The 18,967-nt window shown below is 58.5% G+C and overlaps 3 protein-coding genes across 4 annotated transcripts in view; 1 reads left to right on the top strand and 2 right to left on the bottom strand.

Moving 5' to 3' along the window:
* The window catches only part of LOC110390697 (GTPase IMAP family member 8-like), a 685,191-nt gene that overhangs the window by 518,105 nt on the left and 148,119 nt on the right, over positions 1-18,967 (bottom strand). The gene's annotated exons all lie outside the window — the stretch shown is intronic.
* Positions 91-5,081, top strand: KRBA1 (KRAB-A domain containing 1). Of its 2 annotated transcripts, none has more exons than XM_021382156.1 (8): positions 91-415; positions 1,253-1,379; positions 1,484-1,708; positions 2,161-2,316; positions 2,800-2,964; positions 3,313-3,429; positions 3,990-4,127; positions 4,212-5,081. In XM_021382156.1, the coding sequence occupies exons 1-8, from the start codon at positions 398-400 to the stop codon at positions 4,883-4,885; spliced, it is 1,620 nt and encodes a 539-aa protein (XP_021237831.1). In that variant the 5' UTR covers positions 91-397; the 3' UTR covers positions 4,886-5,081. The 2 variants fall into 2 exon arrangements, with proteins under 2 accessions (XP_021237831.1, XP_021237830.1); XM_021382155.1 differs by having other exon boundaries at positions 1,469-1,708.
* Positions 13,175-18,375, bottom strand: LOC110390719 (zinc finger protein 789-like). Its single transcript, XM_021382169.1, has 5 exons — positions 17,749-18,375; positions 17,132-17,258; positions 16,237-16,347; positions 15,540-15,641; positions 13,175-15,454 (listed from the first exon to the last, which is right to left on the bottom strand). The coding sequence occupies exons 1-5, from the start codon at positions 17,791-17,793 to the stop codon at positions 14,286-14,288; spliced, it is 1,554 nt and encodes a 517-aa protein (XP_021237844.1). The 5' UTR covers positions 17,794-18,375; the 3' UTR covers positions 13,175-14,285.

Below are 18,967 nucleotides of genomic sequence, written 5' to 3'. Positions count from 1 at the left end.
GAGGGGGCGTGGCTCGTGGGCGTGGCCCACCTGGACGGGGGCGTGGTTTTTGGCAGAACGGGGGCGTGGCTTGATAGTGGAGGGGGCGTGGTCTAGAAGGGGGCGTGGCTCACGTGGCGCGCCGGGACCTCGGGGCGCGCTGTGCACCGCGGTGACAGCGCCCGGTGACAGCTCTGTCCCGTCCCCTCCGCGCAGCGACCGGGGTTGCCCAGCCCGGCCCTCCCCGGCCCCTCCGCTGCAGCTGCGCCCCGAGGTGAGCGCTGCCCCGGCAGTGGGGGGATCCTGGGGGACGAGGGGCACCGGCGCTGTCCCGAGTGGAGCTGTTCCAGGGGAGGGCAGCAGCAGGACCGGGCACCCCTCAGCTCCTGGTGCCCTGGAGCCGCCAGCGGAGAGACCCATGGCTGTGCCTTGCCAGGTAGGAGGGGGCAGCACTGGCTCTGGGACCCAGGGAGGGCTCTGCCACAGCTGTCACTGTGGGCACCGGGGGCATGGAGTCAGCAATGCCACTGTGCAGGGACTCCTTGCACCCCGCAGCCCCCAGGGCCGTGCGTTGGGCTCCGAGCACCCCCAGCCCCGTGGGATGGCTGCAGACCCTTTTTGGCCGCTTTGTGCTATTTTCTTGGCACGTCCCTGCTGGAGCACGGCCAGCATCGCGCGTGGCACAGGGAGCGCGAGGTTGGGCAGCGGCACCTCTGCAAATAGCACCGTGTCAAGATGCGTCATGTCACCGGTGGAGCGTGAAGCGCACGCGGCTGTGTGCATGGGGACGTGGTGGGACTCTTGGTCCTGGCTGCAGTGACAATTGGTTCGGATCAGACGTGGAGCACAGGGCCCCACGTCTCCACCAAGCAGTGCTGAATGGGTGTTAGGAGGGCACAGTGCTCGCCACTGGGTTTCCTGCATGCCATGTGCACGTGACACAAGGCATCACAGGTGACATGGACACCTCTGGGACTTTTGTGCTGCGAGTCACAGTGTGCCACCAGCTCTGCTGCACCCCGATGAGGCCAGAGCCCCTGTCCTGAGGGCATGTCCTCTCTCATCCCTGCAGCCTTGCCCAGACCTGGGCCACACACGGTGCCCAGTGGTGCAATTGCAGCCCCTATGAGGCTGAGCTCTGCGTTGTCCCCTTCAAGGAGCGAGCTGTCCCTGTACCCCAGCCCCATGCCCCGTTCCTGCACCATGCCCAGAGCGGGTGCTGCTGGAGGGGCATGTCCTCCTCCTCCCCCGCGGTGTCACTGTGTGTCCGCAGGTGCCGGTGACGCTGGAGGAGGTGACGGTGCGCTTCTCAGCGGAGGAGTGGGCGCTGCTGGAGGAGTGGCAGCGGGAGCTGCACCGCGACGTGACGGCGGCGACGGCGCGGCTGCTGGCATCCCTCGGTAGGGCACCATGGGGACCGCTCCGCCACCGGCTGCACGTCCCCATCCCCTGCCATGGGGACAAGAAGTTGGCACGGTGCAAGACCCAGCGCCCACACTTCCAGGAGAAGAACTGGCGCTTCCCTCTGGCACTGCAGACGTGGACGGATCCCGAGATGCAGCTGCAGGGCAGGAGCTGCGAGGACCCCCCGGCAGCGTGTCCCTCTGTGCCCTGGTGCGTCTGGTGAGGGACATCCCCCAGTTCCTCTTTGGCAGCTCCAATGGCACGGGGCCGCGTGCTGCTGCCGGCAGGGATGTGGCACTGGGATCTGAGCTTCTAGGCACAGGTGGTGAGTGTGGGGCTGGAGGGGTGGAGGGGTCCACGGTGGTGGGTGACAGCCACCACAGCCACCTTCATGGGGATGTTCCCTATGTGCACGTGAAGCACGGGCGGCTCCAGAGCATTCCTATCTCCGTGTCCTGGGGGGGGAGGCACCGTTGTGGCATGGCACCCCCAGCGGCACAGCGCCCGTGTCACCGTGGTGGGGTCGGTACCGGTACCACAGTACCAGCGGCGCTGCTGTGCGGGTGCACTGTGGGGGTGTTCGGGGAGCGGGGTGGGGGCATTGGGGCGCATGGGAAAAGGGGGATCCCACATGGGTGCACTGGGAGCGAGGACGCAAAGAGATGAAGATGGGGACCCCGCATGTGCTGGGGGAGTGGGGGTGGGGGGCATGGGAGCTGGTGGTTTGGGAACGGGGGGGCCATCAGCGGGGTGTGGGGACAGCGTTTGCTTTTGCAGTTAAACCAGAAGCGCTGGCCGAGAGCTCCCCACTGTGGAGCCTGGAGAGGTGCCTGGAGGAGCTGCCGAGGGGGGGGCCCGGCCCCGGCCCACCCAGGACCCCTAGCAGCAGTGAGGGGCACCAGGCAGAGCTGAGGGGGTTGTGCTCGCATGGAGGTGAGGCACGGCAAGGCTCCATGCACATGGCATGGCATGGCGGGGTGCAGTACAGCATGGCATGGCACAGCATCATGGCACAGCGTGGTGTCACCATGGCAGAGCATAGCACAGCACAGCATGGCACGTTGCAGCACAACATGGCATAGCATGATATAGAGCAGCATGGCCGAGCTGGGCTGGGCACAGTGCTCTTGGCAGCAGGATGACCTGCAGGTCCCCATGACCGCTGGCTCTGGGGCTCGGTGTCACAACCAGGGCTGTGCTTCTTGGGGTGGCACATCTGAGGCCTCTTGGATATGGGGAGAACCCTTGGGGGGGTTGGTTCCTGAGGGAGACCCCCCTTGGCATCCTTCTGGGGTCCAGTCCCCAGGTGCATCCCTGCATGGTCACTGTGGGACCAGTCCCTGGGGGTATCCCTGTGGGGTTTCTGCTGTCCTCCATTCTGATATGCCTTCTGCTGATGCTGTGTGCTCTCTCCAGCTGGGAGCATTGGGCACAGCCCTCTGCAAGGGCTGCTCGACTGCCTGAGGGCTGTCACCACCCCAATGACATCGTGCTGGTCCCCACCAGGGGCTGCCTGTGGCACATGGGCGGCCGTGGAACCAAGTGCCCTGAGGAGAGGGGACCAGAGCCCCTCTGCAGCAGGTGAGTGTGTAGCTGATGGCACACTTCTCTGGGGGCACTGCCTGAAATGTGCCACTTGGTGCGCTGCAGTGGATCTGTGGTTGGCACGTGATGTTTGCCCTGCGGGTCCCAGGAGCTCAGCCTCACAGCCAGGTTGGGGTTTTAAGGTGCAGCAGGGTGACCCTGAGCTGCAGACTTTAGGAGGATGCAATGATGGCAGAGGGAGGGCTTTCAGGATGTGGGGATGGGGTACAGGGCCCTGGGACTGGCACCTTTTTGGGGTGCACAGTGCTCACCTCCACCCCTGTGCTGGAGGTGTAGGGTGCTCACAGGATATCCCAGCGCTCGGTGCTAGGTTTGTCTCTGCAGGCAAAGCCCTGGTGACACCGCGCTTCCACCGAATGGAGACCTTGAAGTGGACAGGCGTGAGCGCATCCATCGGGGACACTGGGACAGAGGAGCAGAGGGGGCTGGAGATGAGCCCGGGTGAGTGTGCTGCTCAGGGACACATCCCAAATCCCCCCACTGGGGCCTGGAAGAGGCTGACGGGTGGGCGGCAAGGGTCGGTGCCACGGTGCTGGGATGGATCCATCCTATGGCAGACATGGTGTTTGGGTGGGGATGGCCCTGATGGACATGAGAAGGTTCCAGGGAGACCTCGTTGTGGCCTTTCAGAACTTGAAGCGAGGGTATAAACAGGAGGGACAATGACATGGGTGGATAGTAGTAGGGCAAGGGGGAATGGTTTTAAACTGAGACAGGGGAGGTTTGGGTTGGACATTAGAAGGACGCTTTTCACTCAGAGGGTGGTGATGCACTGGAACAGGTTGCCCAAGGAGGCTGTGGATGCCCCATCCCTGGAGGCATTCAAGGCCAGGCTGGACGTGGCTCTGGGCAGCCTGGTCTAGTGGTTGGCGACCCTGCACTCAGCAGGGGGGTTGAAACTCGATGATCTCTGAGGTCCTTTTCAACCCAGGCCATTCTATGATTCTGTGATTCTGTGACACCTGTCCCCTCTCCCCTCTGCGTGCCGGTGCCGTGGGCAGCGCTGGAGGAGGCCCCACTGCGCAGTCTGCTGCGGTGCTTGACGACCGTGGCGGTGCAGGCACCGTGCCGGGACCCTGTGGGTGCTGCATTGGGACTGAGTGGTGCTGAGGCATCGCCCCAACATCGCCCCAGTGCAGGTGAGCACGGCACCGGGTCCCATCCAGTGTATGGGTGGGGGTGTTTTGGGGACACCCCACTAATGGGTCTCTTATGCTCTCCAGGGACCACGGTGAGCCCTGAGGAGACCCATGTGCGAGGGGACACCTGCCCCGATGGCAGCGTGCGGCCAAGCGCCTGTGTCCCTGCCATGGGGACAACGACCAAGAGACTCTCCATGGGCGGCACCAAGCGCTCACCCTGCAGCACCCGCAGGGCCTCTGCCCGCTGCGCAGCCATGGGGGCACTCAGGGCCACGTCCCCTCTGGGCTCCAGTGCTCATCCCGGGGCTTGTCCTGGGGGGGTCCCCACATCCCCATGGGAGCGCTGTGGCTGTGGGGGGACCCTGGAGCTGCGGGCAGAAGTGGCACAGCTGCGCACTGTTGTGGTGAAGAAGCTGCACCAGCTGCGCCGGGATGTGGGCACAGCACAACGGGAGGTGTTGGGTGTGCGCAGCCGCTTGGCACGGCTGGAGCAGGGGGCACGGGGCCGGGCACGGGACACGGCTGCACTCATCCGCAGCCGCCGGCGCCTCCGCGATGCCATCCGGCGCCTGGAGGGACGGTGCTGGGCGTTGGAGAGCCGGGCCTGGCGCGGCAGCCATGCGCTGCCCGAGGGCCTCGATGCTGTCACCATCCTGCAGATGGTGCTGCCGGCGGTGCTGGGCCTGGCGCTGCCTCGCTGCGGGTCCGGAGCAACCAACACCTCTGCAGCCCCGCAGGGTTTGGGGGCTCTATGATGGGGCTGGCGCACTGCTCCCTAACCCAACCCCAGCCGGAGGCTGGTTCCCAGCAGGGTCCCCAGTGGGGACGTGCAGCTGTCCCCAGCTCCTCAGGCGGCCGCGGTGGGGGGGCATGAGCTCCTGTACCCCCGCCCCCTGCTTGTCAGTACGGGACCCCCAGTCCTGCTGTGCGCATGGCTCCACGCTGCAATAAAGCGGGGCTGGTAAAGCTGCTTCGGTTTCGTCCCTGGCTCTGGGCAGGATCAGACCCCGTGCGGTCTGGGGAGCACAGGGGGAGCTCAGTTCCCTTGGAGCGGAAGGAAGCTGTGCATTGGAGCGCACGGACCCCGCCGCTTCCCACCTCCACCCCTCGGTGCCAGGCAGCTTCTTGGCTCGGGCAGCCCATGGCCGCATCCTGGTGCCGGCACTGAGCCCGCTGCAGAACCTGCGGGCACTGCCTGGCTCGTCACTGCCGATGCCTCGCTGCTGAGTGACGCCGGTGACATTTCCCGTGTGTCCCCCCCGGGCTGTTGCCACGTTGCAGGATGCACCCACACCCTGATTTAGGGCGTCCGGAGCATCATCCACCAGTGCCCCTCACTCATCCCAGTCTTCTGGAGTGGGTTTGGGGCTGTGCATCATTCCTGCCCCAGGACTGGGGGGTTCCAGAGCCTTGCCCCCCAGCTGGCCCCCCAGCCAATGTCTCCATCCACTGCAGAGCTCTGAGGCAGCGTTTCATGGCCCAGCAATGACTGTAGCTGAGCAGGTTTGCTGCTTGTCCTCATTAATGCTAATTGGGCAGGTGTGGCCAGTTGGGCACGTACCCTACCTCTCTGTGTCCTCTCCCATTCCTCATTCTCCCCGCTAAGCAAATAAACCTCATTTCATGGGGGTGGACGGGGCACCCAGTGCCACCCTGTCCTTGGGGCACTGCAGGAGGCCAGGCTGGGGGGAGGCTGGCAGGGGGGCACAGGTGAAGGTGCCCCGTCCTGTTGGCATGCATGGAGTGGAAGTGCGGTGCCCTCTATGGCCATTAACCATAGAGATGGGGACGAAGCAGGAGCTGAGTGGCTGAGCAGGGGGGCAGCTGGGGGCTCTGTGTCTATGCAGGGGTCTCTCCATCACCCCCTCCTCACAGACAAACACCCTCAGGCTGGTTTGGCGGTTTTATTTGGCAGCTTCGTGTGGCGAGTGGGGGTGCTGCCCCCCAGGCGCACTCTGGGGTGCCAGGGTAGTCTCACCATGCAGGAGGCACAGTGGGACCCCCTGGCTCCCCTCAGGGCTGCGGTGCAGTCAGGGGGTGGCAGGACCCCCGGCTCCATCATGGTGCAGGGCTGCGCTTGGCCACTGCTGCTCCTCCTCTCCTGTCCTGCAAGACACAGCGTGGTCACCTGCAGGGATGATGGCACAGGGTCCCTGCAGGGGTCCCCATTCAGGGGCTCGGTGTCACCAGGGCATGCCGTGCTCCCGCTGCGCTGTCACCTGCCTGGGCTCTGGGACATGACTGTGGTGTTGCTGCGTGGGTTTCTCAGCTTCCCTCCTGGTGCGCTCCTGGACACAGCACGGGAAGAAGTGCAGTGCAGTATCAGAGCCATGGGGCAATGGGGAAGGGGTGCTGCAGCTGACAGCCAGGCCGGTGGCATGGGGGGAGTCCCTGCACCTACCTGCCTGCCCGCCTGCGCTTCATCCACGTCCCCAGTGCTCCGGGACATTGAGATGGACTCCTGCAGAGCGGCGGTCCGGAGTGGCATGAGGGGAACATGTCTGGGGTGCCCCTGGTGTTTCTCTCGGGGGGTTCTCCAGGGGCACTCACAAGGGCTGAGCCCTTGGGGATGGACAGAGCCCCCCACTGTTGGGGTGTGTGGGTTCCCCCCCCTCCTTTGGTTCCCAGCTCACCTCGCTCAGCACGGAGAAGCACCCTGAGCACAGCTGGTGTGGCCGGCGCCGGCCACCGCCGCGTGTCCCTGCCTGCAGAGGGAAGGAGTCAGCTCCCTGTGGGATCCCGAGTGGGGCCGGCACTGCGGGGCCCTCAGAGCAGTGGGACACCCACGGGGTGTGGTGGGAGCACTGGCACCAGGATGGTGCTGTCCTCCCAGAACACTCCGTGCTGGGACCGGAGCAGAGCTGATGTGCGTGGCAGCAAGTGGGATGGCGGAGGGAGAAGAGGAGGATGGGGAGGAAGAGGAGGGGACGACGACTCTCTGGACCCAAGACAGCAGCCCTCCTCCCCCTTCTCAGCACCTTGCCAAGTCCTGATGAAATGTTTACTGGTTGTGCAAGTGGTCACTGTGCTTTGGGGAGCAAAGGGTCCCAGGATGCCCCAGGGCTCCCCTCCTATAGCGCAGCCCCTTGGGGTGAAGGGCTTGGGCAGACCTCGTTGCCCCTAGCCCATTCTCAGGGCCACCCTTGCCTGGAGCAGCACAGGGCACCGGGATGGATACAGCTGCTTTCCAGGGCCCTCACCTGCCCAGTGCAGTGTGCTGGTGACAGAAGATGGCGTCCCTTGGGGGGGCAGTGTGGGGGGCCTCTCCCTGCAGTGCTGTGCCATATTTGGTGCTGTCCCCCTCCTCACAGCACTTCCCCACAACCTCCCTCCCTTCCTGGCCATTATTCACCATCTTTGAACCCTTCCCTTTACAGACCACCAACCTCTCTGTTCCATGTGAGCGTTTTCCCCTTCTTGGAGTCTTTGAGGTCAGCCATGGCCAGGGCCAGGAGGGCCATAGCGAGGGCGCAGAGCAGCCCCAGCTTCATGGCGCTGCGCGGGGCACAGCTCAGCTGCCCGGTGCTGCTGGGCTGCCCCTGCCTGGACCTTGACCCTGCTGTTGACCAGCTCACAGCGGGGCCTCCCACCGCGGTTGGTCACTCGGGGAGGGCAGCAGTGAGGGGCTGGAGGAGCGCAATGAGGCCGCTCCCCTCTGAGCAAGGCATGGGGCAGCTGCCCCTCTGCCACCCAAAGCTCTGGGGTTGGATGATGGAAGGTGGTGGCTCCCCAGAGTGGTGCCTTGGGACTCCTCCACCTCCTGGGTCCTTCAGTGCCTCTGCACAACCTCATCCCCACCCCTGTGACAGCAGGCAGCAGCGATCAGAGCTGGGGGGGGGGGGCATAGAGGCTGCAAATCCCCCATGGCACTAACCCCTGTGCTGCTTTGGAAAGGGAAGGCTGCAGCATTCTGCGCAATGCATCCACGCCTACTTTTATAACAATCCCATGGCTCTTCCTCACAATCTGCCTGATAGAGAACACTGGGTTTGGGGTCTGGGAGAGGACAAGAGAATGCTCCTCTATTCCTACTCCTACTGCTGATGGTTTGTAGTACTGGAAACTAAAGGACTTCGCTGCGACGCCCCAAGCTGTGCCTTGCTGTCACTACAAGAATCCAGGCATACACCACACCAATGTATGGAATGAGGCTGGAGAGCCACTGGAGCTGCTGCCAGGATGAACTCACAAGAGTCATGGAATCACAGAATGGCTTGGGTTGGAAGGGACCTTACAGCCCACTCAGTTCCAACCCTTGCCATGGGCAGGGACACCTCTCATGGCCTTGGGCACCACAGGGATGGGGCATCACAGCTCTGGGCAGCAGTGCCAGGACCACGCCGCCCTCTGGGTAATAATTTTTCCTTCACATCTAACCCAAATCTTTCCTCTTTTAGTTTAAATGTGTTCCCCCTTGTCCTGTCACTGTCTGCCCATGTAAAAAGTCATTCTCCCTTTTGTTTATAAGCTCCCTTTAAGTACTGGAAGGCTGCAATGAGGTCTCGTCGGAGCTTTCTCTTCTCCAGGTGCAACACTCCTGGCTCCCTCAGCCTTTCTCCACAGTAGAGATTCTGCAGCCTTTGAGCATTCTCATGGCTCTCTGCACCTGCTCCCACAGCCTCATTTCTCTCTGTACTGGGGGCCCCAGATCTGGATGGAGTACTCCAGATGGGGCAGAGCAGAGGGGAACAATCCCCTCCCTGCCCCACTGCCACCCCTCTGTTGATGCTGCCCAGGACACTGTTGGCCTTCTGGGCTGTGAGCTCGTGTGCAGCTTTGTACCACCAGAACCCCCAAGCCCTTCTCCGCAGCGCTGCTCTCAGCGAGTTCTTCTCCCAGTCTGTACTCATATCTGGGATTGCCCTGACCCAAGTGCAGCACCTTGCACTGGGCCTCATTGAACAACATGAAGTTCAGATGGGTCACCTCTCCAGCCTGTCCCAGTCCCCCTGGATGCCATCTCTTCCTTCTATTGTGTCAGTCGCACCACTCAGCTTGGTGTCATCGGCAAACTGCTGAGGGTGCACTCCATCGCACTGTCTGTGTCATTAATAAAGATGTTGATCACCGCTCCCAGACAGACCCCTTGGGGACACCACTTTTCATCGCCACCATCTGGACATAACGCCATGGAGCACATCCCTCTGGCTGCCACCATCCCATCAGCTCCTTATCCACTGAACAGCCCACTCTTCAAACTGCACCTCCTGTCTCTGGATACATGGAGCAGTCAGATTTTTGGTGGGTGCCACGGTGTTGCTGCCTGTTTGAGGCTTGGGAAGAACTAGAATGTTACCAGCAGGACAAAAAGGAGTGCCAGCAAAGTTGATTGGATGGAGAATAAACAGAGAGAACAACTTTGTGTCATGGAGGAGCGTACAGCTGAGGATTGCAGTGTGAGGATGGTGGTGGGAGGTCCACCCGCAAGGTTGTCTTGAGTGAAGCAGTCAACCCCACGCCTCACAACTGCCTGCACCCGGAAGGAAAGAGGGGTGGTTGTCATAGGTGACTCCCTGCTGAGAGGAATGAAGGGCCTTATATGTCAGCCCGACCCTACCAGCAGGGAAGCGTGATGCCTCCCTAGGGCACGGGTCAGGGATATTTCTAGAAAACTTCCTGGTCTGATTCACCCCTCTGATTATTATCCCTTATTGATAGTTCAGGCCAGCAGTGATGAAGTCACTGAGAAAAGCCTGAGGACTATAAAAAATGACTTCAGGGAACAGGGGTGGGTAGTTGATGGAGTGGGCACGCAAGTGGTTTTTTCTTCTATCCCTTCAGTGGCAGGGAAGTCTACTGAGAGGATCAGGAAAACCCACCTCTTAAATAAATGGTTTAGAGGTTGGTGCAAACACAAGAATTTTGGTTTTTTTTTGACCTTGGGGCAATTTACTCAGCACCTGGCATGATGGCTGCAGATGGAACTCACCTGTCCTCAAGGAGTAAAAGGATCCTAGCCCAGGAACTGGTGGGACTCATTGAAAGGTCTTTAAACTAGGTATGAAGGGGACAAAATGAGGGCCACCAGGGTTGAATGGGTAGATTGAGGGTTTACACCAAACTTGATGGGTGAAGAGGGTGGTGTACAAAGGGATGGAGAAGGGCAGGGGGATGCTGTTGCTCTAGGGGATCCTAGATCCTCTAGAAAGGCAGTGAGACAGAAAGCCCAGCTGAAGCGCCTTTATACCAACGCACGCAGCGTGGGAAATAAGCAGGAGGAGTTAGAAACTGTGATGTGCTTGGAAAATAATGACCTTGTTGCTATCACAGAAACGTGGTGGGATGACTCCTACACCTAGAATACCATCATTGAGGGGTATTGGCTCTTTAGAAGGGATAGGCAAGGCAGGAAGGGTGGGGGAGTTGCCCTCTATGTCAAAGAGAGGATAGACTGTGAGGAGATCCTTCTGAGAAACTGTCAGGAACAGGTTGAGAGCCTGTGGGTTAGAATTAGGGATAGGGCTAATAAAGGCCAGCTGGTGATAGGGGTATAATACAGGCCACCTGGTCAAGGGGAGCCTGTTGATGAGGCCTTCTTGGTTCAGCTGCAGGAGGCATCCTGCTTACAAGTTCTCATCCTGCTGGAGCACTTCAGCCATCTGGATCTCTGTTGGAAAAACCACACAGTGAGCTGCAAGAAATCCAGGAGACTCCTAGAATCCATTGATGATAACTTTCTTGTTCAGGTATTGGACAGACTGACCAGAGGTGAAGCACTGCTGCTCTCCAGTGCGGAGGAGATCATTAAAGGCGTTAAGGTTGGAGGCAGCCTGGGCAGCAGTGACCATGCCCTGGTTGAGTTCGTGATCTCAAGGAATGTGGGCCTGGCAAAGAGTGGGGTCAGGACACTGAATTTTGGAAGAGTGAACTTAAGGCTGTTTAAGGAATTGTTGGCTGAGATCTCCTAGGATGCTGTCCTGAGAGACAAAGATGTTGAGGGAAGCTGGCTACCCTTCAAGGATGCCTTTCTGAGAGCACAAGAGCTCTCCGTCCCTCTGAATAAGAAAGTGGGCAAAGGAGGCAGGAAACCCGCGTAGCTTAGCAAGGACCTGCTGGGCAAACTGAGGGCAAAGGAAGGTACACACGAGGCCAGGTTGGATGGAGCCCTGGGCAGCCTGGTCTAGTATTAGATATGGAGGTTGGCGGCCCTGCCTTTGGCAGGGGGTTGGAGCTTGATGATCCTTGAAGTCCCTTTCAACCCAAGCCATTCTATGATCCTATGATTCACATGTGGAAGAACAGGTTTCTAGGAAATTTGTCTTTGCTAAAGAAAATAAAAAACTCCACAGAAGGGCGTGCGGGAGGGCACAGGCAGAACACAGCTAGCTGCATCAGGCTGGTCATGTGAGCTACAAAATGCCCCCCAGAAGGCGGCGATCTTGTCGCACGAGAACTGCCACCACGTGTAGAAACAGAACACGGATGTTGTGGTAACAGCTACCAAAATGGCGGCTGCGGCAAACTCGGGCATCATCAACAGAGCAGATCTTATTGCTCACACGCCACTTTAATATAAAGCTGGGTGATGTCAGAGCATTTACAAATCGTGGGCACGGCTGGGGCGGGGGAGGCCAGGGGCCGCGGAAAGCCCCGCGCCGTGCAGCCGGCCCCGGGCCCGCCGCATCCCGCGTTGCCACAGCAACCACAGCGGAAGAAGATTGCTGCGCTTGTAAACATCCGCACACGCACTTCCGGCGCAGCGCCGTCACACGTACGCGGCGCCCCGTGACCCGGAAGTGACGCTCTATACCCACAACTCCATGCGGCAGCGCCCTTCTAGTTCGCGCAACCACGTGACTCAGTGCCGGCTGCGCGATTGGCTGTTGTTCGCGGGGGCGCCATTTTGTGGCGGTAGCAGGTTGGGTTGATCCGCGCCCGCCGCCATTTCTTGATGGAGGTCTGCGGGATTGGCGCAGTGCCCCACGTGACCCGAGGTGCTGGGCCTGACCTTCAGAGGCACCGGGACCACGTTTTGGAGCTGGAAAGTTCGGCCATTTTCCCACTGTGTTCCCTTGACTGCATGTGCGCTGGTGTTCCGCTGGGCCGCGGCTCCTCGGTGGTGCCACAGGAACTGCACCTCTGACTAGCCTGGTAAGCGCTCAGTCTGCGTAGAATAGAGGCGTTCAAGAAAAGACCTGTTGGAGCACATCCAGGGAAGGGCCACAGAACTGATACACGGAACACCTCTCCTATGAGGACAGGCTGAGAGAGCCAGGGCTGTGCAGCCTGGAGAAGAGAAGGCTGCGAGGTGACCTGGTAGCAGCGTGTTAGTATCTAAAGGGGAACGACAGGAAAGAAGGGGACAGACTCTTCAGCAGGGTCTGTGGTGATAGAACAAGGGGAATGGCTTCAAGCTCAAAGAGCAGAGATTTAGTTTGGATCTAAGGAAAAGGTCTTTTACAGTGAGGGTGCTGAGGCACTGGCACAGCTTGCCCAGAGCTGTGGTGGATGCCCCGACCCTGGAGACTTTCAAGGCGAGGCTGGATCAGGCCCTGGGCAACCTGATGGAGCTGTGGTGTCCCTGTGCCTTGCAGGGGAGTTGCACTAGATGGCCTCAGAGGATTCTATGAAAAGAGTGGATCATAGAATCATATAGTAATTAAGGCTGGAAAAGACTTCTGAGGTCTGTAAGCCCACCCCCACCATACCTACTACCCAGGTCCCTCGGTGCAACATCTGTGTGGTTCTGTAAGATCTCCAGGGATGGCAACCCCACCACCCCCTGGGCAGCCTGTGACAGTGCCCAGCCACTCTTTGGAGAAGAAATTGTGCCTAATATCCAACCTGAACCTCCTGTAGCACAGTGTGACACCATCGTTTCTCATCCCATTGGTTACCCAGGAGCAGAGGCTGACCCTCACCTTGCTCCAATTTCCTTTCAGGGAGCTGTGTGGAGCAATCAAGGTCTCCCCTGGGCTTCCTCTTCTCCAGACTGAACAATCCCAGCTCCCTCAGCTGCTCCCCTTAGCATCTATGCTCTAGACCCTTCTTTGCCATTCTCTAGACACACTCCAGGGCCTTGATGTCTTTCTTGTAGTGGTGGGCCCAAAACTGAACGCATTACTCTAGATGTGGCCTCGCCACTGCTAAGGACAGAGGGAATCTTGTGCCAGCAGCAGTCACCACATCCCTGGTACTGCATCTGCTGAACTGCTGTAGGGGGCTGAGCATGGTGGCTGCGAGCTGCTCCCCTGCTGCTCCTCCTCAATGGGATAAGTGAGAAAGCGTGTTTGAAAAGCTCCATGTTGAAAAGGCATGGATGTCACTCACCAGTTACACGCAGAAGACTCAACCTGGGGAAAATTCATTTATTGACAATGAAAATACAGCTGGAAAGTGAGAAACAAAGACAAACTGAAAGGCACCACCACCTCAGCTGCTGGGCTCTGTCATGCTCTGCCACGGGGCTGCTGGACATGGCTGCATTGGCACAGGACAGCCCCAGCATCTCTTCACAGGTGCCCTGCTGCAGCCCTCCCACTACAATGTTTTTTTCCCAATAACTTTCAAATGGGAATGCAGCAAGGCTCTGCACAATACATCCCCACCTGCTTTCACAGCACTGGGATGTACAGTCTCTTTAAAAAATGAGATTATCAGTCCATCCTAAAAACTTTATGTTAAAAAGTCTTAAATTATGAGAGGGAGAACCCAGGATGCCACGCACGCTGCCTATACCAAGGCAGAGCTGAGTGCAGCACCCTCGGATCCCTTTCTGCCAGGTCCACCCTAGGCAAGCAAGCACAGCCTGCACGCTGACACAGACGTGACCATGTGCTCACACAAACAGGTGGCAATGGTTTAATGAGGAGGAAGACCACAGTGATTGCAAACAGCTCAGCCAGAAAGTGCACCAGTCAGCAGCCTGCTGACACACAGCTGCCCTTATTCTCCCATCTCTTCTAAGTTTTCCCAGGCTTATTCCTCTCACTCGCACCAGTTCGGCTTGTTCTCTGCCCTTAGGTTTTCCCTGGAGCCTCCCAGGTAACCACACTTTTCCCAGCAGGCACTACAAACCACGTTTTGTATCCATTCATGCATTGATCCCTTAGTACACCTTTCAGTTTCTCCTGCTAAGCCACATAAGTGGGTTTTGCTGTAGGGTCCTGTCTGTTCACCATGATACAGCAGGCGTAGCTGCTCATATTCTGGTGGTCAGCTGTCAGTCTGGGTAACCACAGGCCACGTTTCCTTACACCGAGTATAGCCATGAAGCTCAAATGCCTGGCACACAGATTCCAGCATGTAATCAACAGTCCACACGACCATTTCATAAGCATCGTGCAGCAATATACAACTTGGATGAAGAATTTTGTATCCTTCAGTGTTTTGCTGAGTGTCAGGTTCATGGATCAACTCTGCCTCTTGCATCTCTTGGTGCGCGAGTGCCTCGGGTTGTGCTGCTTCCCCCTGCACCTCCCCAGCTGCACTGGGGGGTGGGGATGCAGCTGCTGATTCAGGAGGTGCTGCAGGGGCACTGTGTGCTTCTGATGTCTCCTGGGAGTCCTCCTTCTCAGGCTGCGGGGGCACAGTCACCTCTTGGGAGTCCTCTTTCTTCTGAGGCTGGTGGGGCACAGCCACCTGCTCTGCAGGAGGACAAAACGCCCCACAAATTTCCTTTGTGGAGACATCTGCTCTAGCCAGAGGAACAGATGATGACACAGAAGATGCAGAAAGACATTTTGCGCAGAAGAAATCTCGAGGAAACCGCATGCTTTTGAAGGCAGGCTTGAGAAATCGCACGCTTCGCTTAGCTTTCCAGATGATACGCTCTACATAGGATTTTCGCTTTGCTAGCCTGTAAGCTATGGCACGAGCCCTACAAGTACGACAAACAACTTTATGGACTCTGTCCCGACAAGAAAACCTTTGCACCTGGCAGTATTCGTGGTCTTTGAGCACTGAGACACCACTATTACTGTTACTGCAGTAGTCGTGTTCTCTCAGAGCATGTGGAAATAGACTGCAATGCAGCGCATTACTCGCACAGTAACAGTGGTCTTCCAGAACAGTTTCATTCAGATCCTCAATAGTCTGTTCCCTGTTTGCCTGGAAAACACTTACTTCCTCTAAAACACGTGGTTTTTGTTGAGTCTTGCAAGAAGCCACATTTCCCATGCTTTGTGCTAATTCTGTCTTGACACCTTGTTCATCCTCCGTTTCTAAATTTCTGGTCAAACAGCCCATCTGTGCTTTGTCCTGGCTTCCCTCTGGCACTGGCTGGCTGCTGGCTGCCTCTGACCGCAACTCACTCGAACCCTCGTGACACCTAAACTTCTTCAGCAGTCTGCTGGACCGCAGCCGCCATGGCTCACATCGTTCTCCTGTTGAGAGAGACATGGACAGTTTGCTTCCTTCCCTCACGCTCTTTGCTGCAGAGCCCAGAGATGGCGCAGGACCAGCACTCACCATGGCTGGGGGTCTGTGTCTCCTCCAGCACCTGGTGCTTGTCAGCATCTGGCCACCGGTTGGAGCATGACTCTGCCAGCCATCTCTCGTCCCCATTGCATCCTGCAGAGAAACTAGAAAGATGTTACCTTCCTGATGGGGGAAGTTCTCTTGCTCTACAGCAACCTATCTGGAGGAAATGGCCTGACGGAATCACAGCATGGCTGAGGCTGGAGGCACTTCTGTATCCCTCAGTTACCCCCCCAGCCCCAGCAGGGCCACCCAGAGCAGGGTGCCCAGCCCCAAATCCAGGTGGGGTTGGAGATCCCCAAGGAGACCCCACAGCTTCTCTGGGTAGGCCCCATCTGCTGCCAGCAGCCACTGCTCAACTCATGGGGACTGGGAGGGGGTACTCTCCTTGGGTTGAGCAGTAGCAGATCTACAACAACCCTGCTGAGCTGCAGCCCTCATGCAGGGGATGACAGCCTCCATTAGCCATCACAAGCAAGTGCAAGAAGGGCTGCAGGGCCAGAAGGAAATATGGGAGATGCTCTCAATGTAGGTAGCAAGGAGAGAAGGGATCAGGACAGGAGAGCAAGTGGGAAGCACGGAGATGTGCTGACCACAGAGAAGGAGGACCCTGGTGAGGCCCTTGGAGTGTGCCAGCACTCCATGTCCGGGTAAGCGGTACCGAGGGAGCTGAACTGTAACTTCTCACTGAGAGGTCTGTCAGGTCCATCCCACTTCACTGGGCTCTGTGGTGTGTTGACCCATGGCTCTTCCCCACGCTCCAGCCGATGCAGAATGTCAGGCTTGGGGCCTGGGTACCCTGTGAAGCAGAGATAAGTGTTGTTGTATTACAAAGCGTTGGCTATAGAAATAAATTGTTAACACAGGAAATTAGACATCTTCTGTGATGCCTCAAGCTGTGCTTTGCTGTTAGAAGAGTCTGAGTAGAAACCATGGTGGAAAACAAAAAAGAGCTATCAGAACTGTCAAGTGAATTAACCCCATGGCCAAGGGCAGTGCTTGGTAGCAGAGAGGGACCAGCCACAGCCCTGTTGGCAGTGCTCCTAGCCAGGGAGATCAGCTGCTTGCCCCAGGAGCAGCTCTGGGATGTAGGATGTGCTCCAGGGCCTGTCTCAGGCCCTTATGCAAGCAAAGAGCAACCTCCATCGCAAGTTGATCATCTCTGGGGGGACCTTGCTGGCCAAATGACTCCTGCCAGCTGTCCTCACAGTGGGTCTGTCCCCTACAAGCTACTCCTCCCTTTCTGCTTACTATAGCACCTTGACTCATGCACACCATCCTTGTGCCAGCAACCAGAGAAGAAGACTGAGGTGATGGCCCAAGGCAGGTCCCTGCCCAACCGCAAGGTGTGTGCAGGTCACTGCAGTTACATTTTCAGAAGCAGCCAACAATAGCAGAAAGACACTCAAACCTTGTGCTCTTCCAGCACTAGGCTCCCAAGACTGCAGGTGCTCAGAGTGTTACCTCACTCTGTCGCTGATCAATTCCTATAGTACTGGGAGCAATAAGATCCCAATGGATCCAAGTAGGATGGAATTCCCTACCCCTGCTGCAGCCCTCCAGGAGCTGAAGGTGCACATTACCCAGTGATGCCAAGAGCTCATAGTTGTCCAGCATGACGCTGCAGTACAACTCCCGCTGCTCCTCTGCAACCATGTCCCACTCTGCGCGGCTCAGATAGATAGCGATGTCCTCAAAGGTCACGGGCTCCTGCAAAGCAAGCATTGTACCCTTGGCAATGTGCCCACAGCATTTAAAACATGCTTTGCCTACCTAATTTCCACCCCTGGGAAAGCTACTGGTAGGTGAGGTTCAAAGAACCCATGAACAGCCCTTCCCAGGAGTCTGCATGCCATGGGATGACTGTGGATCTCCTATGACGCCTCAGCCAGGTGCTCTGCCCAGGGCTCCCCTGTGTTTCCAAGGCAGTCAGTGGTGTCCTGGAAGCCAGAGCTGCTTGCCTGACCACCTGCAGTGTCTGCATCATGGTCTGCAGGTGGATGGGCAGGCAGGAGTGAGCTCCGGGAACCCTGGTCTCCAGGCCACAGGAGGAAAGGCAAGATGCGGAGGATGCAGTGTTGCAGGGAGGAAGTGCAAGAGGCCCAGCGAGGCGCAGAGGCCAGAGAAGCCAGGAGGCGCAGGGCGTCGAGGGGCATTGCAGGCCTGGCAGGGCCTGACTCCGCCAGGTCCCAGCTCCTACCTGCATGTGCGAGGCCATGACACCTGTGGAGGCCTCGCAAGCCATTACTCTCCACTTCCGGCGGGCACTCGCCGGAAGTAGGCCCCGCGCCGGAAGCAGGCCCCGCGCCGGAAGCAGGCCCTGCGCCGGAAGCAGGCCGCATGACGCTAGCTTGCACCCGGCCCATCCTTATACGCACTTCCGACTGGAGTCCCGCCTTCAGCGGAAGCACTCGGCCGGCCGGAAGTAGGGTAGGCACACACGTGATCCGCCGCGAATTATAGGGGAGGCGGCGTGGGCGCCGCCATTTTGAGCGCGGCCGCAGCTCACGTGATCTCCAGCAGCGCTGCTATTGGTGCCGGCGTGGGGCGCCGTACGGCCTCAGCTCCTGGAGTGTTACCTCTCCGTTTCATCTCATTAATTATCCCTCATTTATGCTGAAATTTGGACTAGGTGATATTCTGCCTCCCAGCTCCCAGCGCTTTGGCTCTGGGGGAGCGGGCGCTGGGGCTTTGCCTGTGGGTCTCCAAGGAGTGGGCCCCTGTGGGGGAAGGAGCAAAGCAGCGTGTTTCCTTGGTTGGCGCTGGTGAGAGCTGCACAAGTGGAGCATCATGGAATAGTTTGGATTGAAAGACACCCCCCAGCCCTCCCTGCCGTGGGTTGGCTGCCTCCCCCCCGCCCCCAGCTCAGGCTGCCCAGGGCCCAGCCACAGCCTCGGGCACCTCCAGGAGTGGGGCACCCACAGCTCTGGGCAGTGCCAGCGCCTCACTGCCTCTGGGTAACAAATTTCCCTCTCACATCTGAACTAAATGTCCCCTCTTTTAGTTTTAAACCATTTCTCCTTGTCTTGTCTCTATCTGCCTGGGTAAAAAGTTGCTCTCCTTCCTGTTTATGAGCTCCCTTTAAGTCCTGGAAGGCTACAGTGAGATGTCCCTGCAGTCTTCTCCAGGCTGAGCACCCGCTGCCCCCTCAGCCTGCCTTTGTCGGAGAGGTGCTCCAACCTCTGAGCATCTTCGTGGCCTCCTCTGGACCCACTCCACGTCTTTCTTGTTTTGGAGGTCTCAGACCTGGACGCAGCGCTGCAGGTTGGGCCTCACAAGGGCAGAGCAGAGCGCCACAATCCACTGTCATTACCTGTTTGTCTTTATCTAGGTTTTGTGTTTTCACATGATGGTACTTTCCTTCCCGAGTCCTTGATTTCTGATGACACCAAGCTGCATGGTGTGACTGGTGGAAGGAA

This window comes from Numida meleagris, unplaced genomic scaffold (assembly GCF_002078875.1).
Source record: "Numida meleagris isolate 19003 breed g44 Domestic line unplaced genomic scaffold, NumMel1.0 unplaced_Scaffold180, whole genome shotgun sequence".
NCBI classification, from domain to species: domain Eukaryota; kingdom Metazoa; phylum Chordata; class Aves; order Galliformes; family Numididae; genus Numida; species Numida meleagris.
The sequence above is the reverse complement of the archived record's forward strand: the minus strand, read 5'-3'. Positions and strand labels throughout refer to the sequence as shown.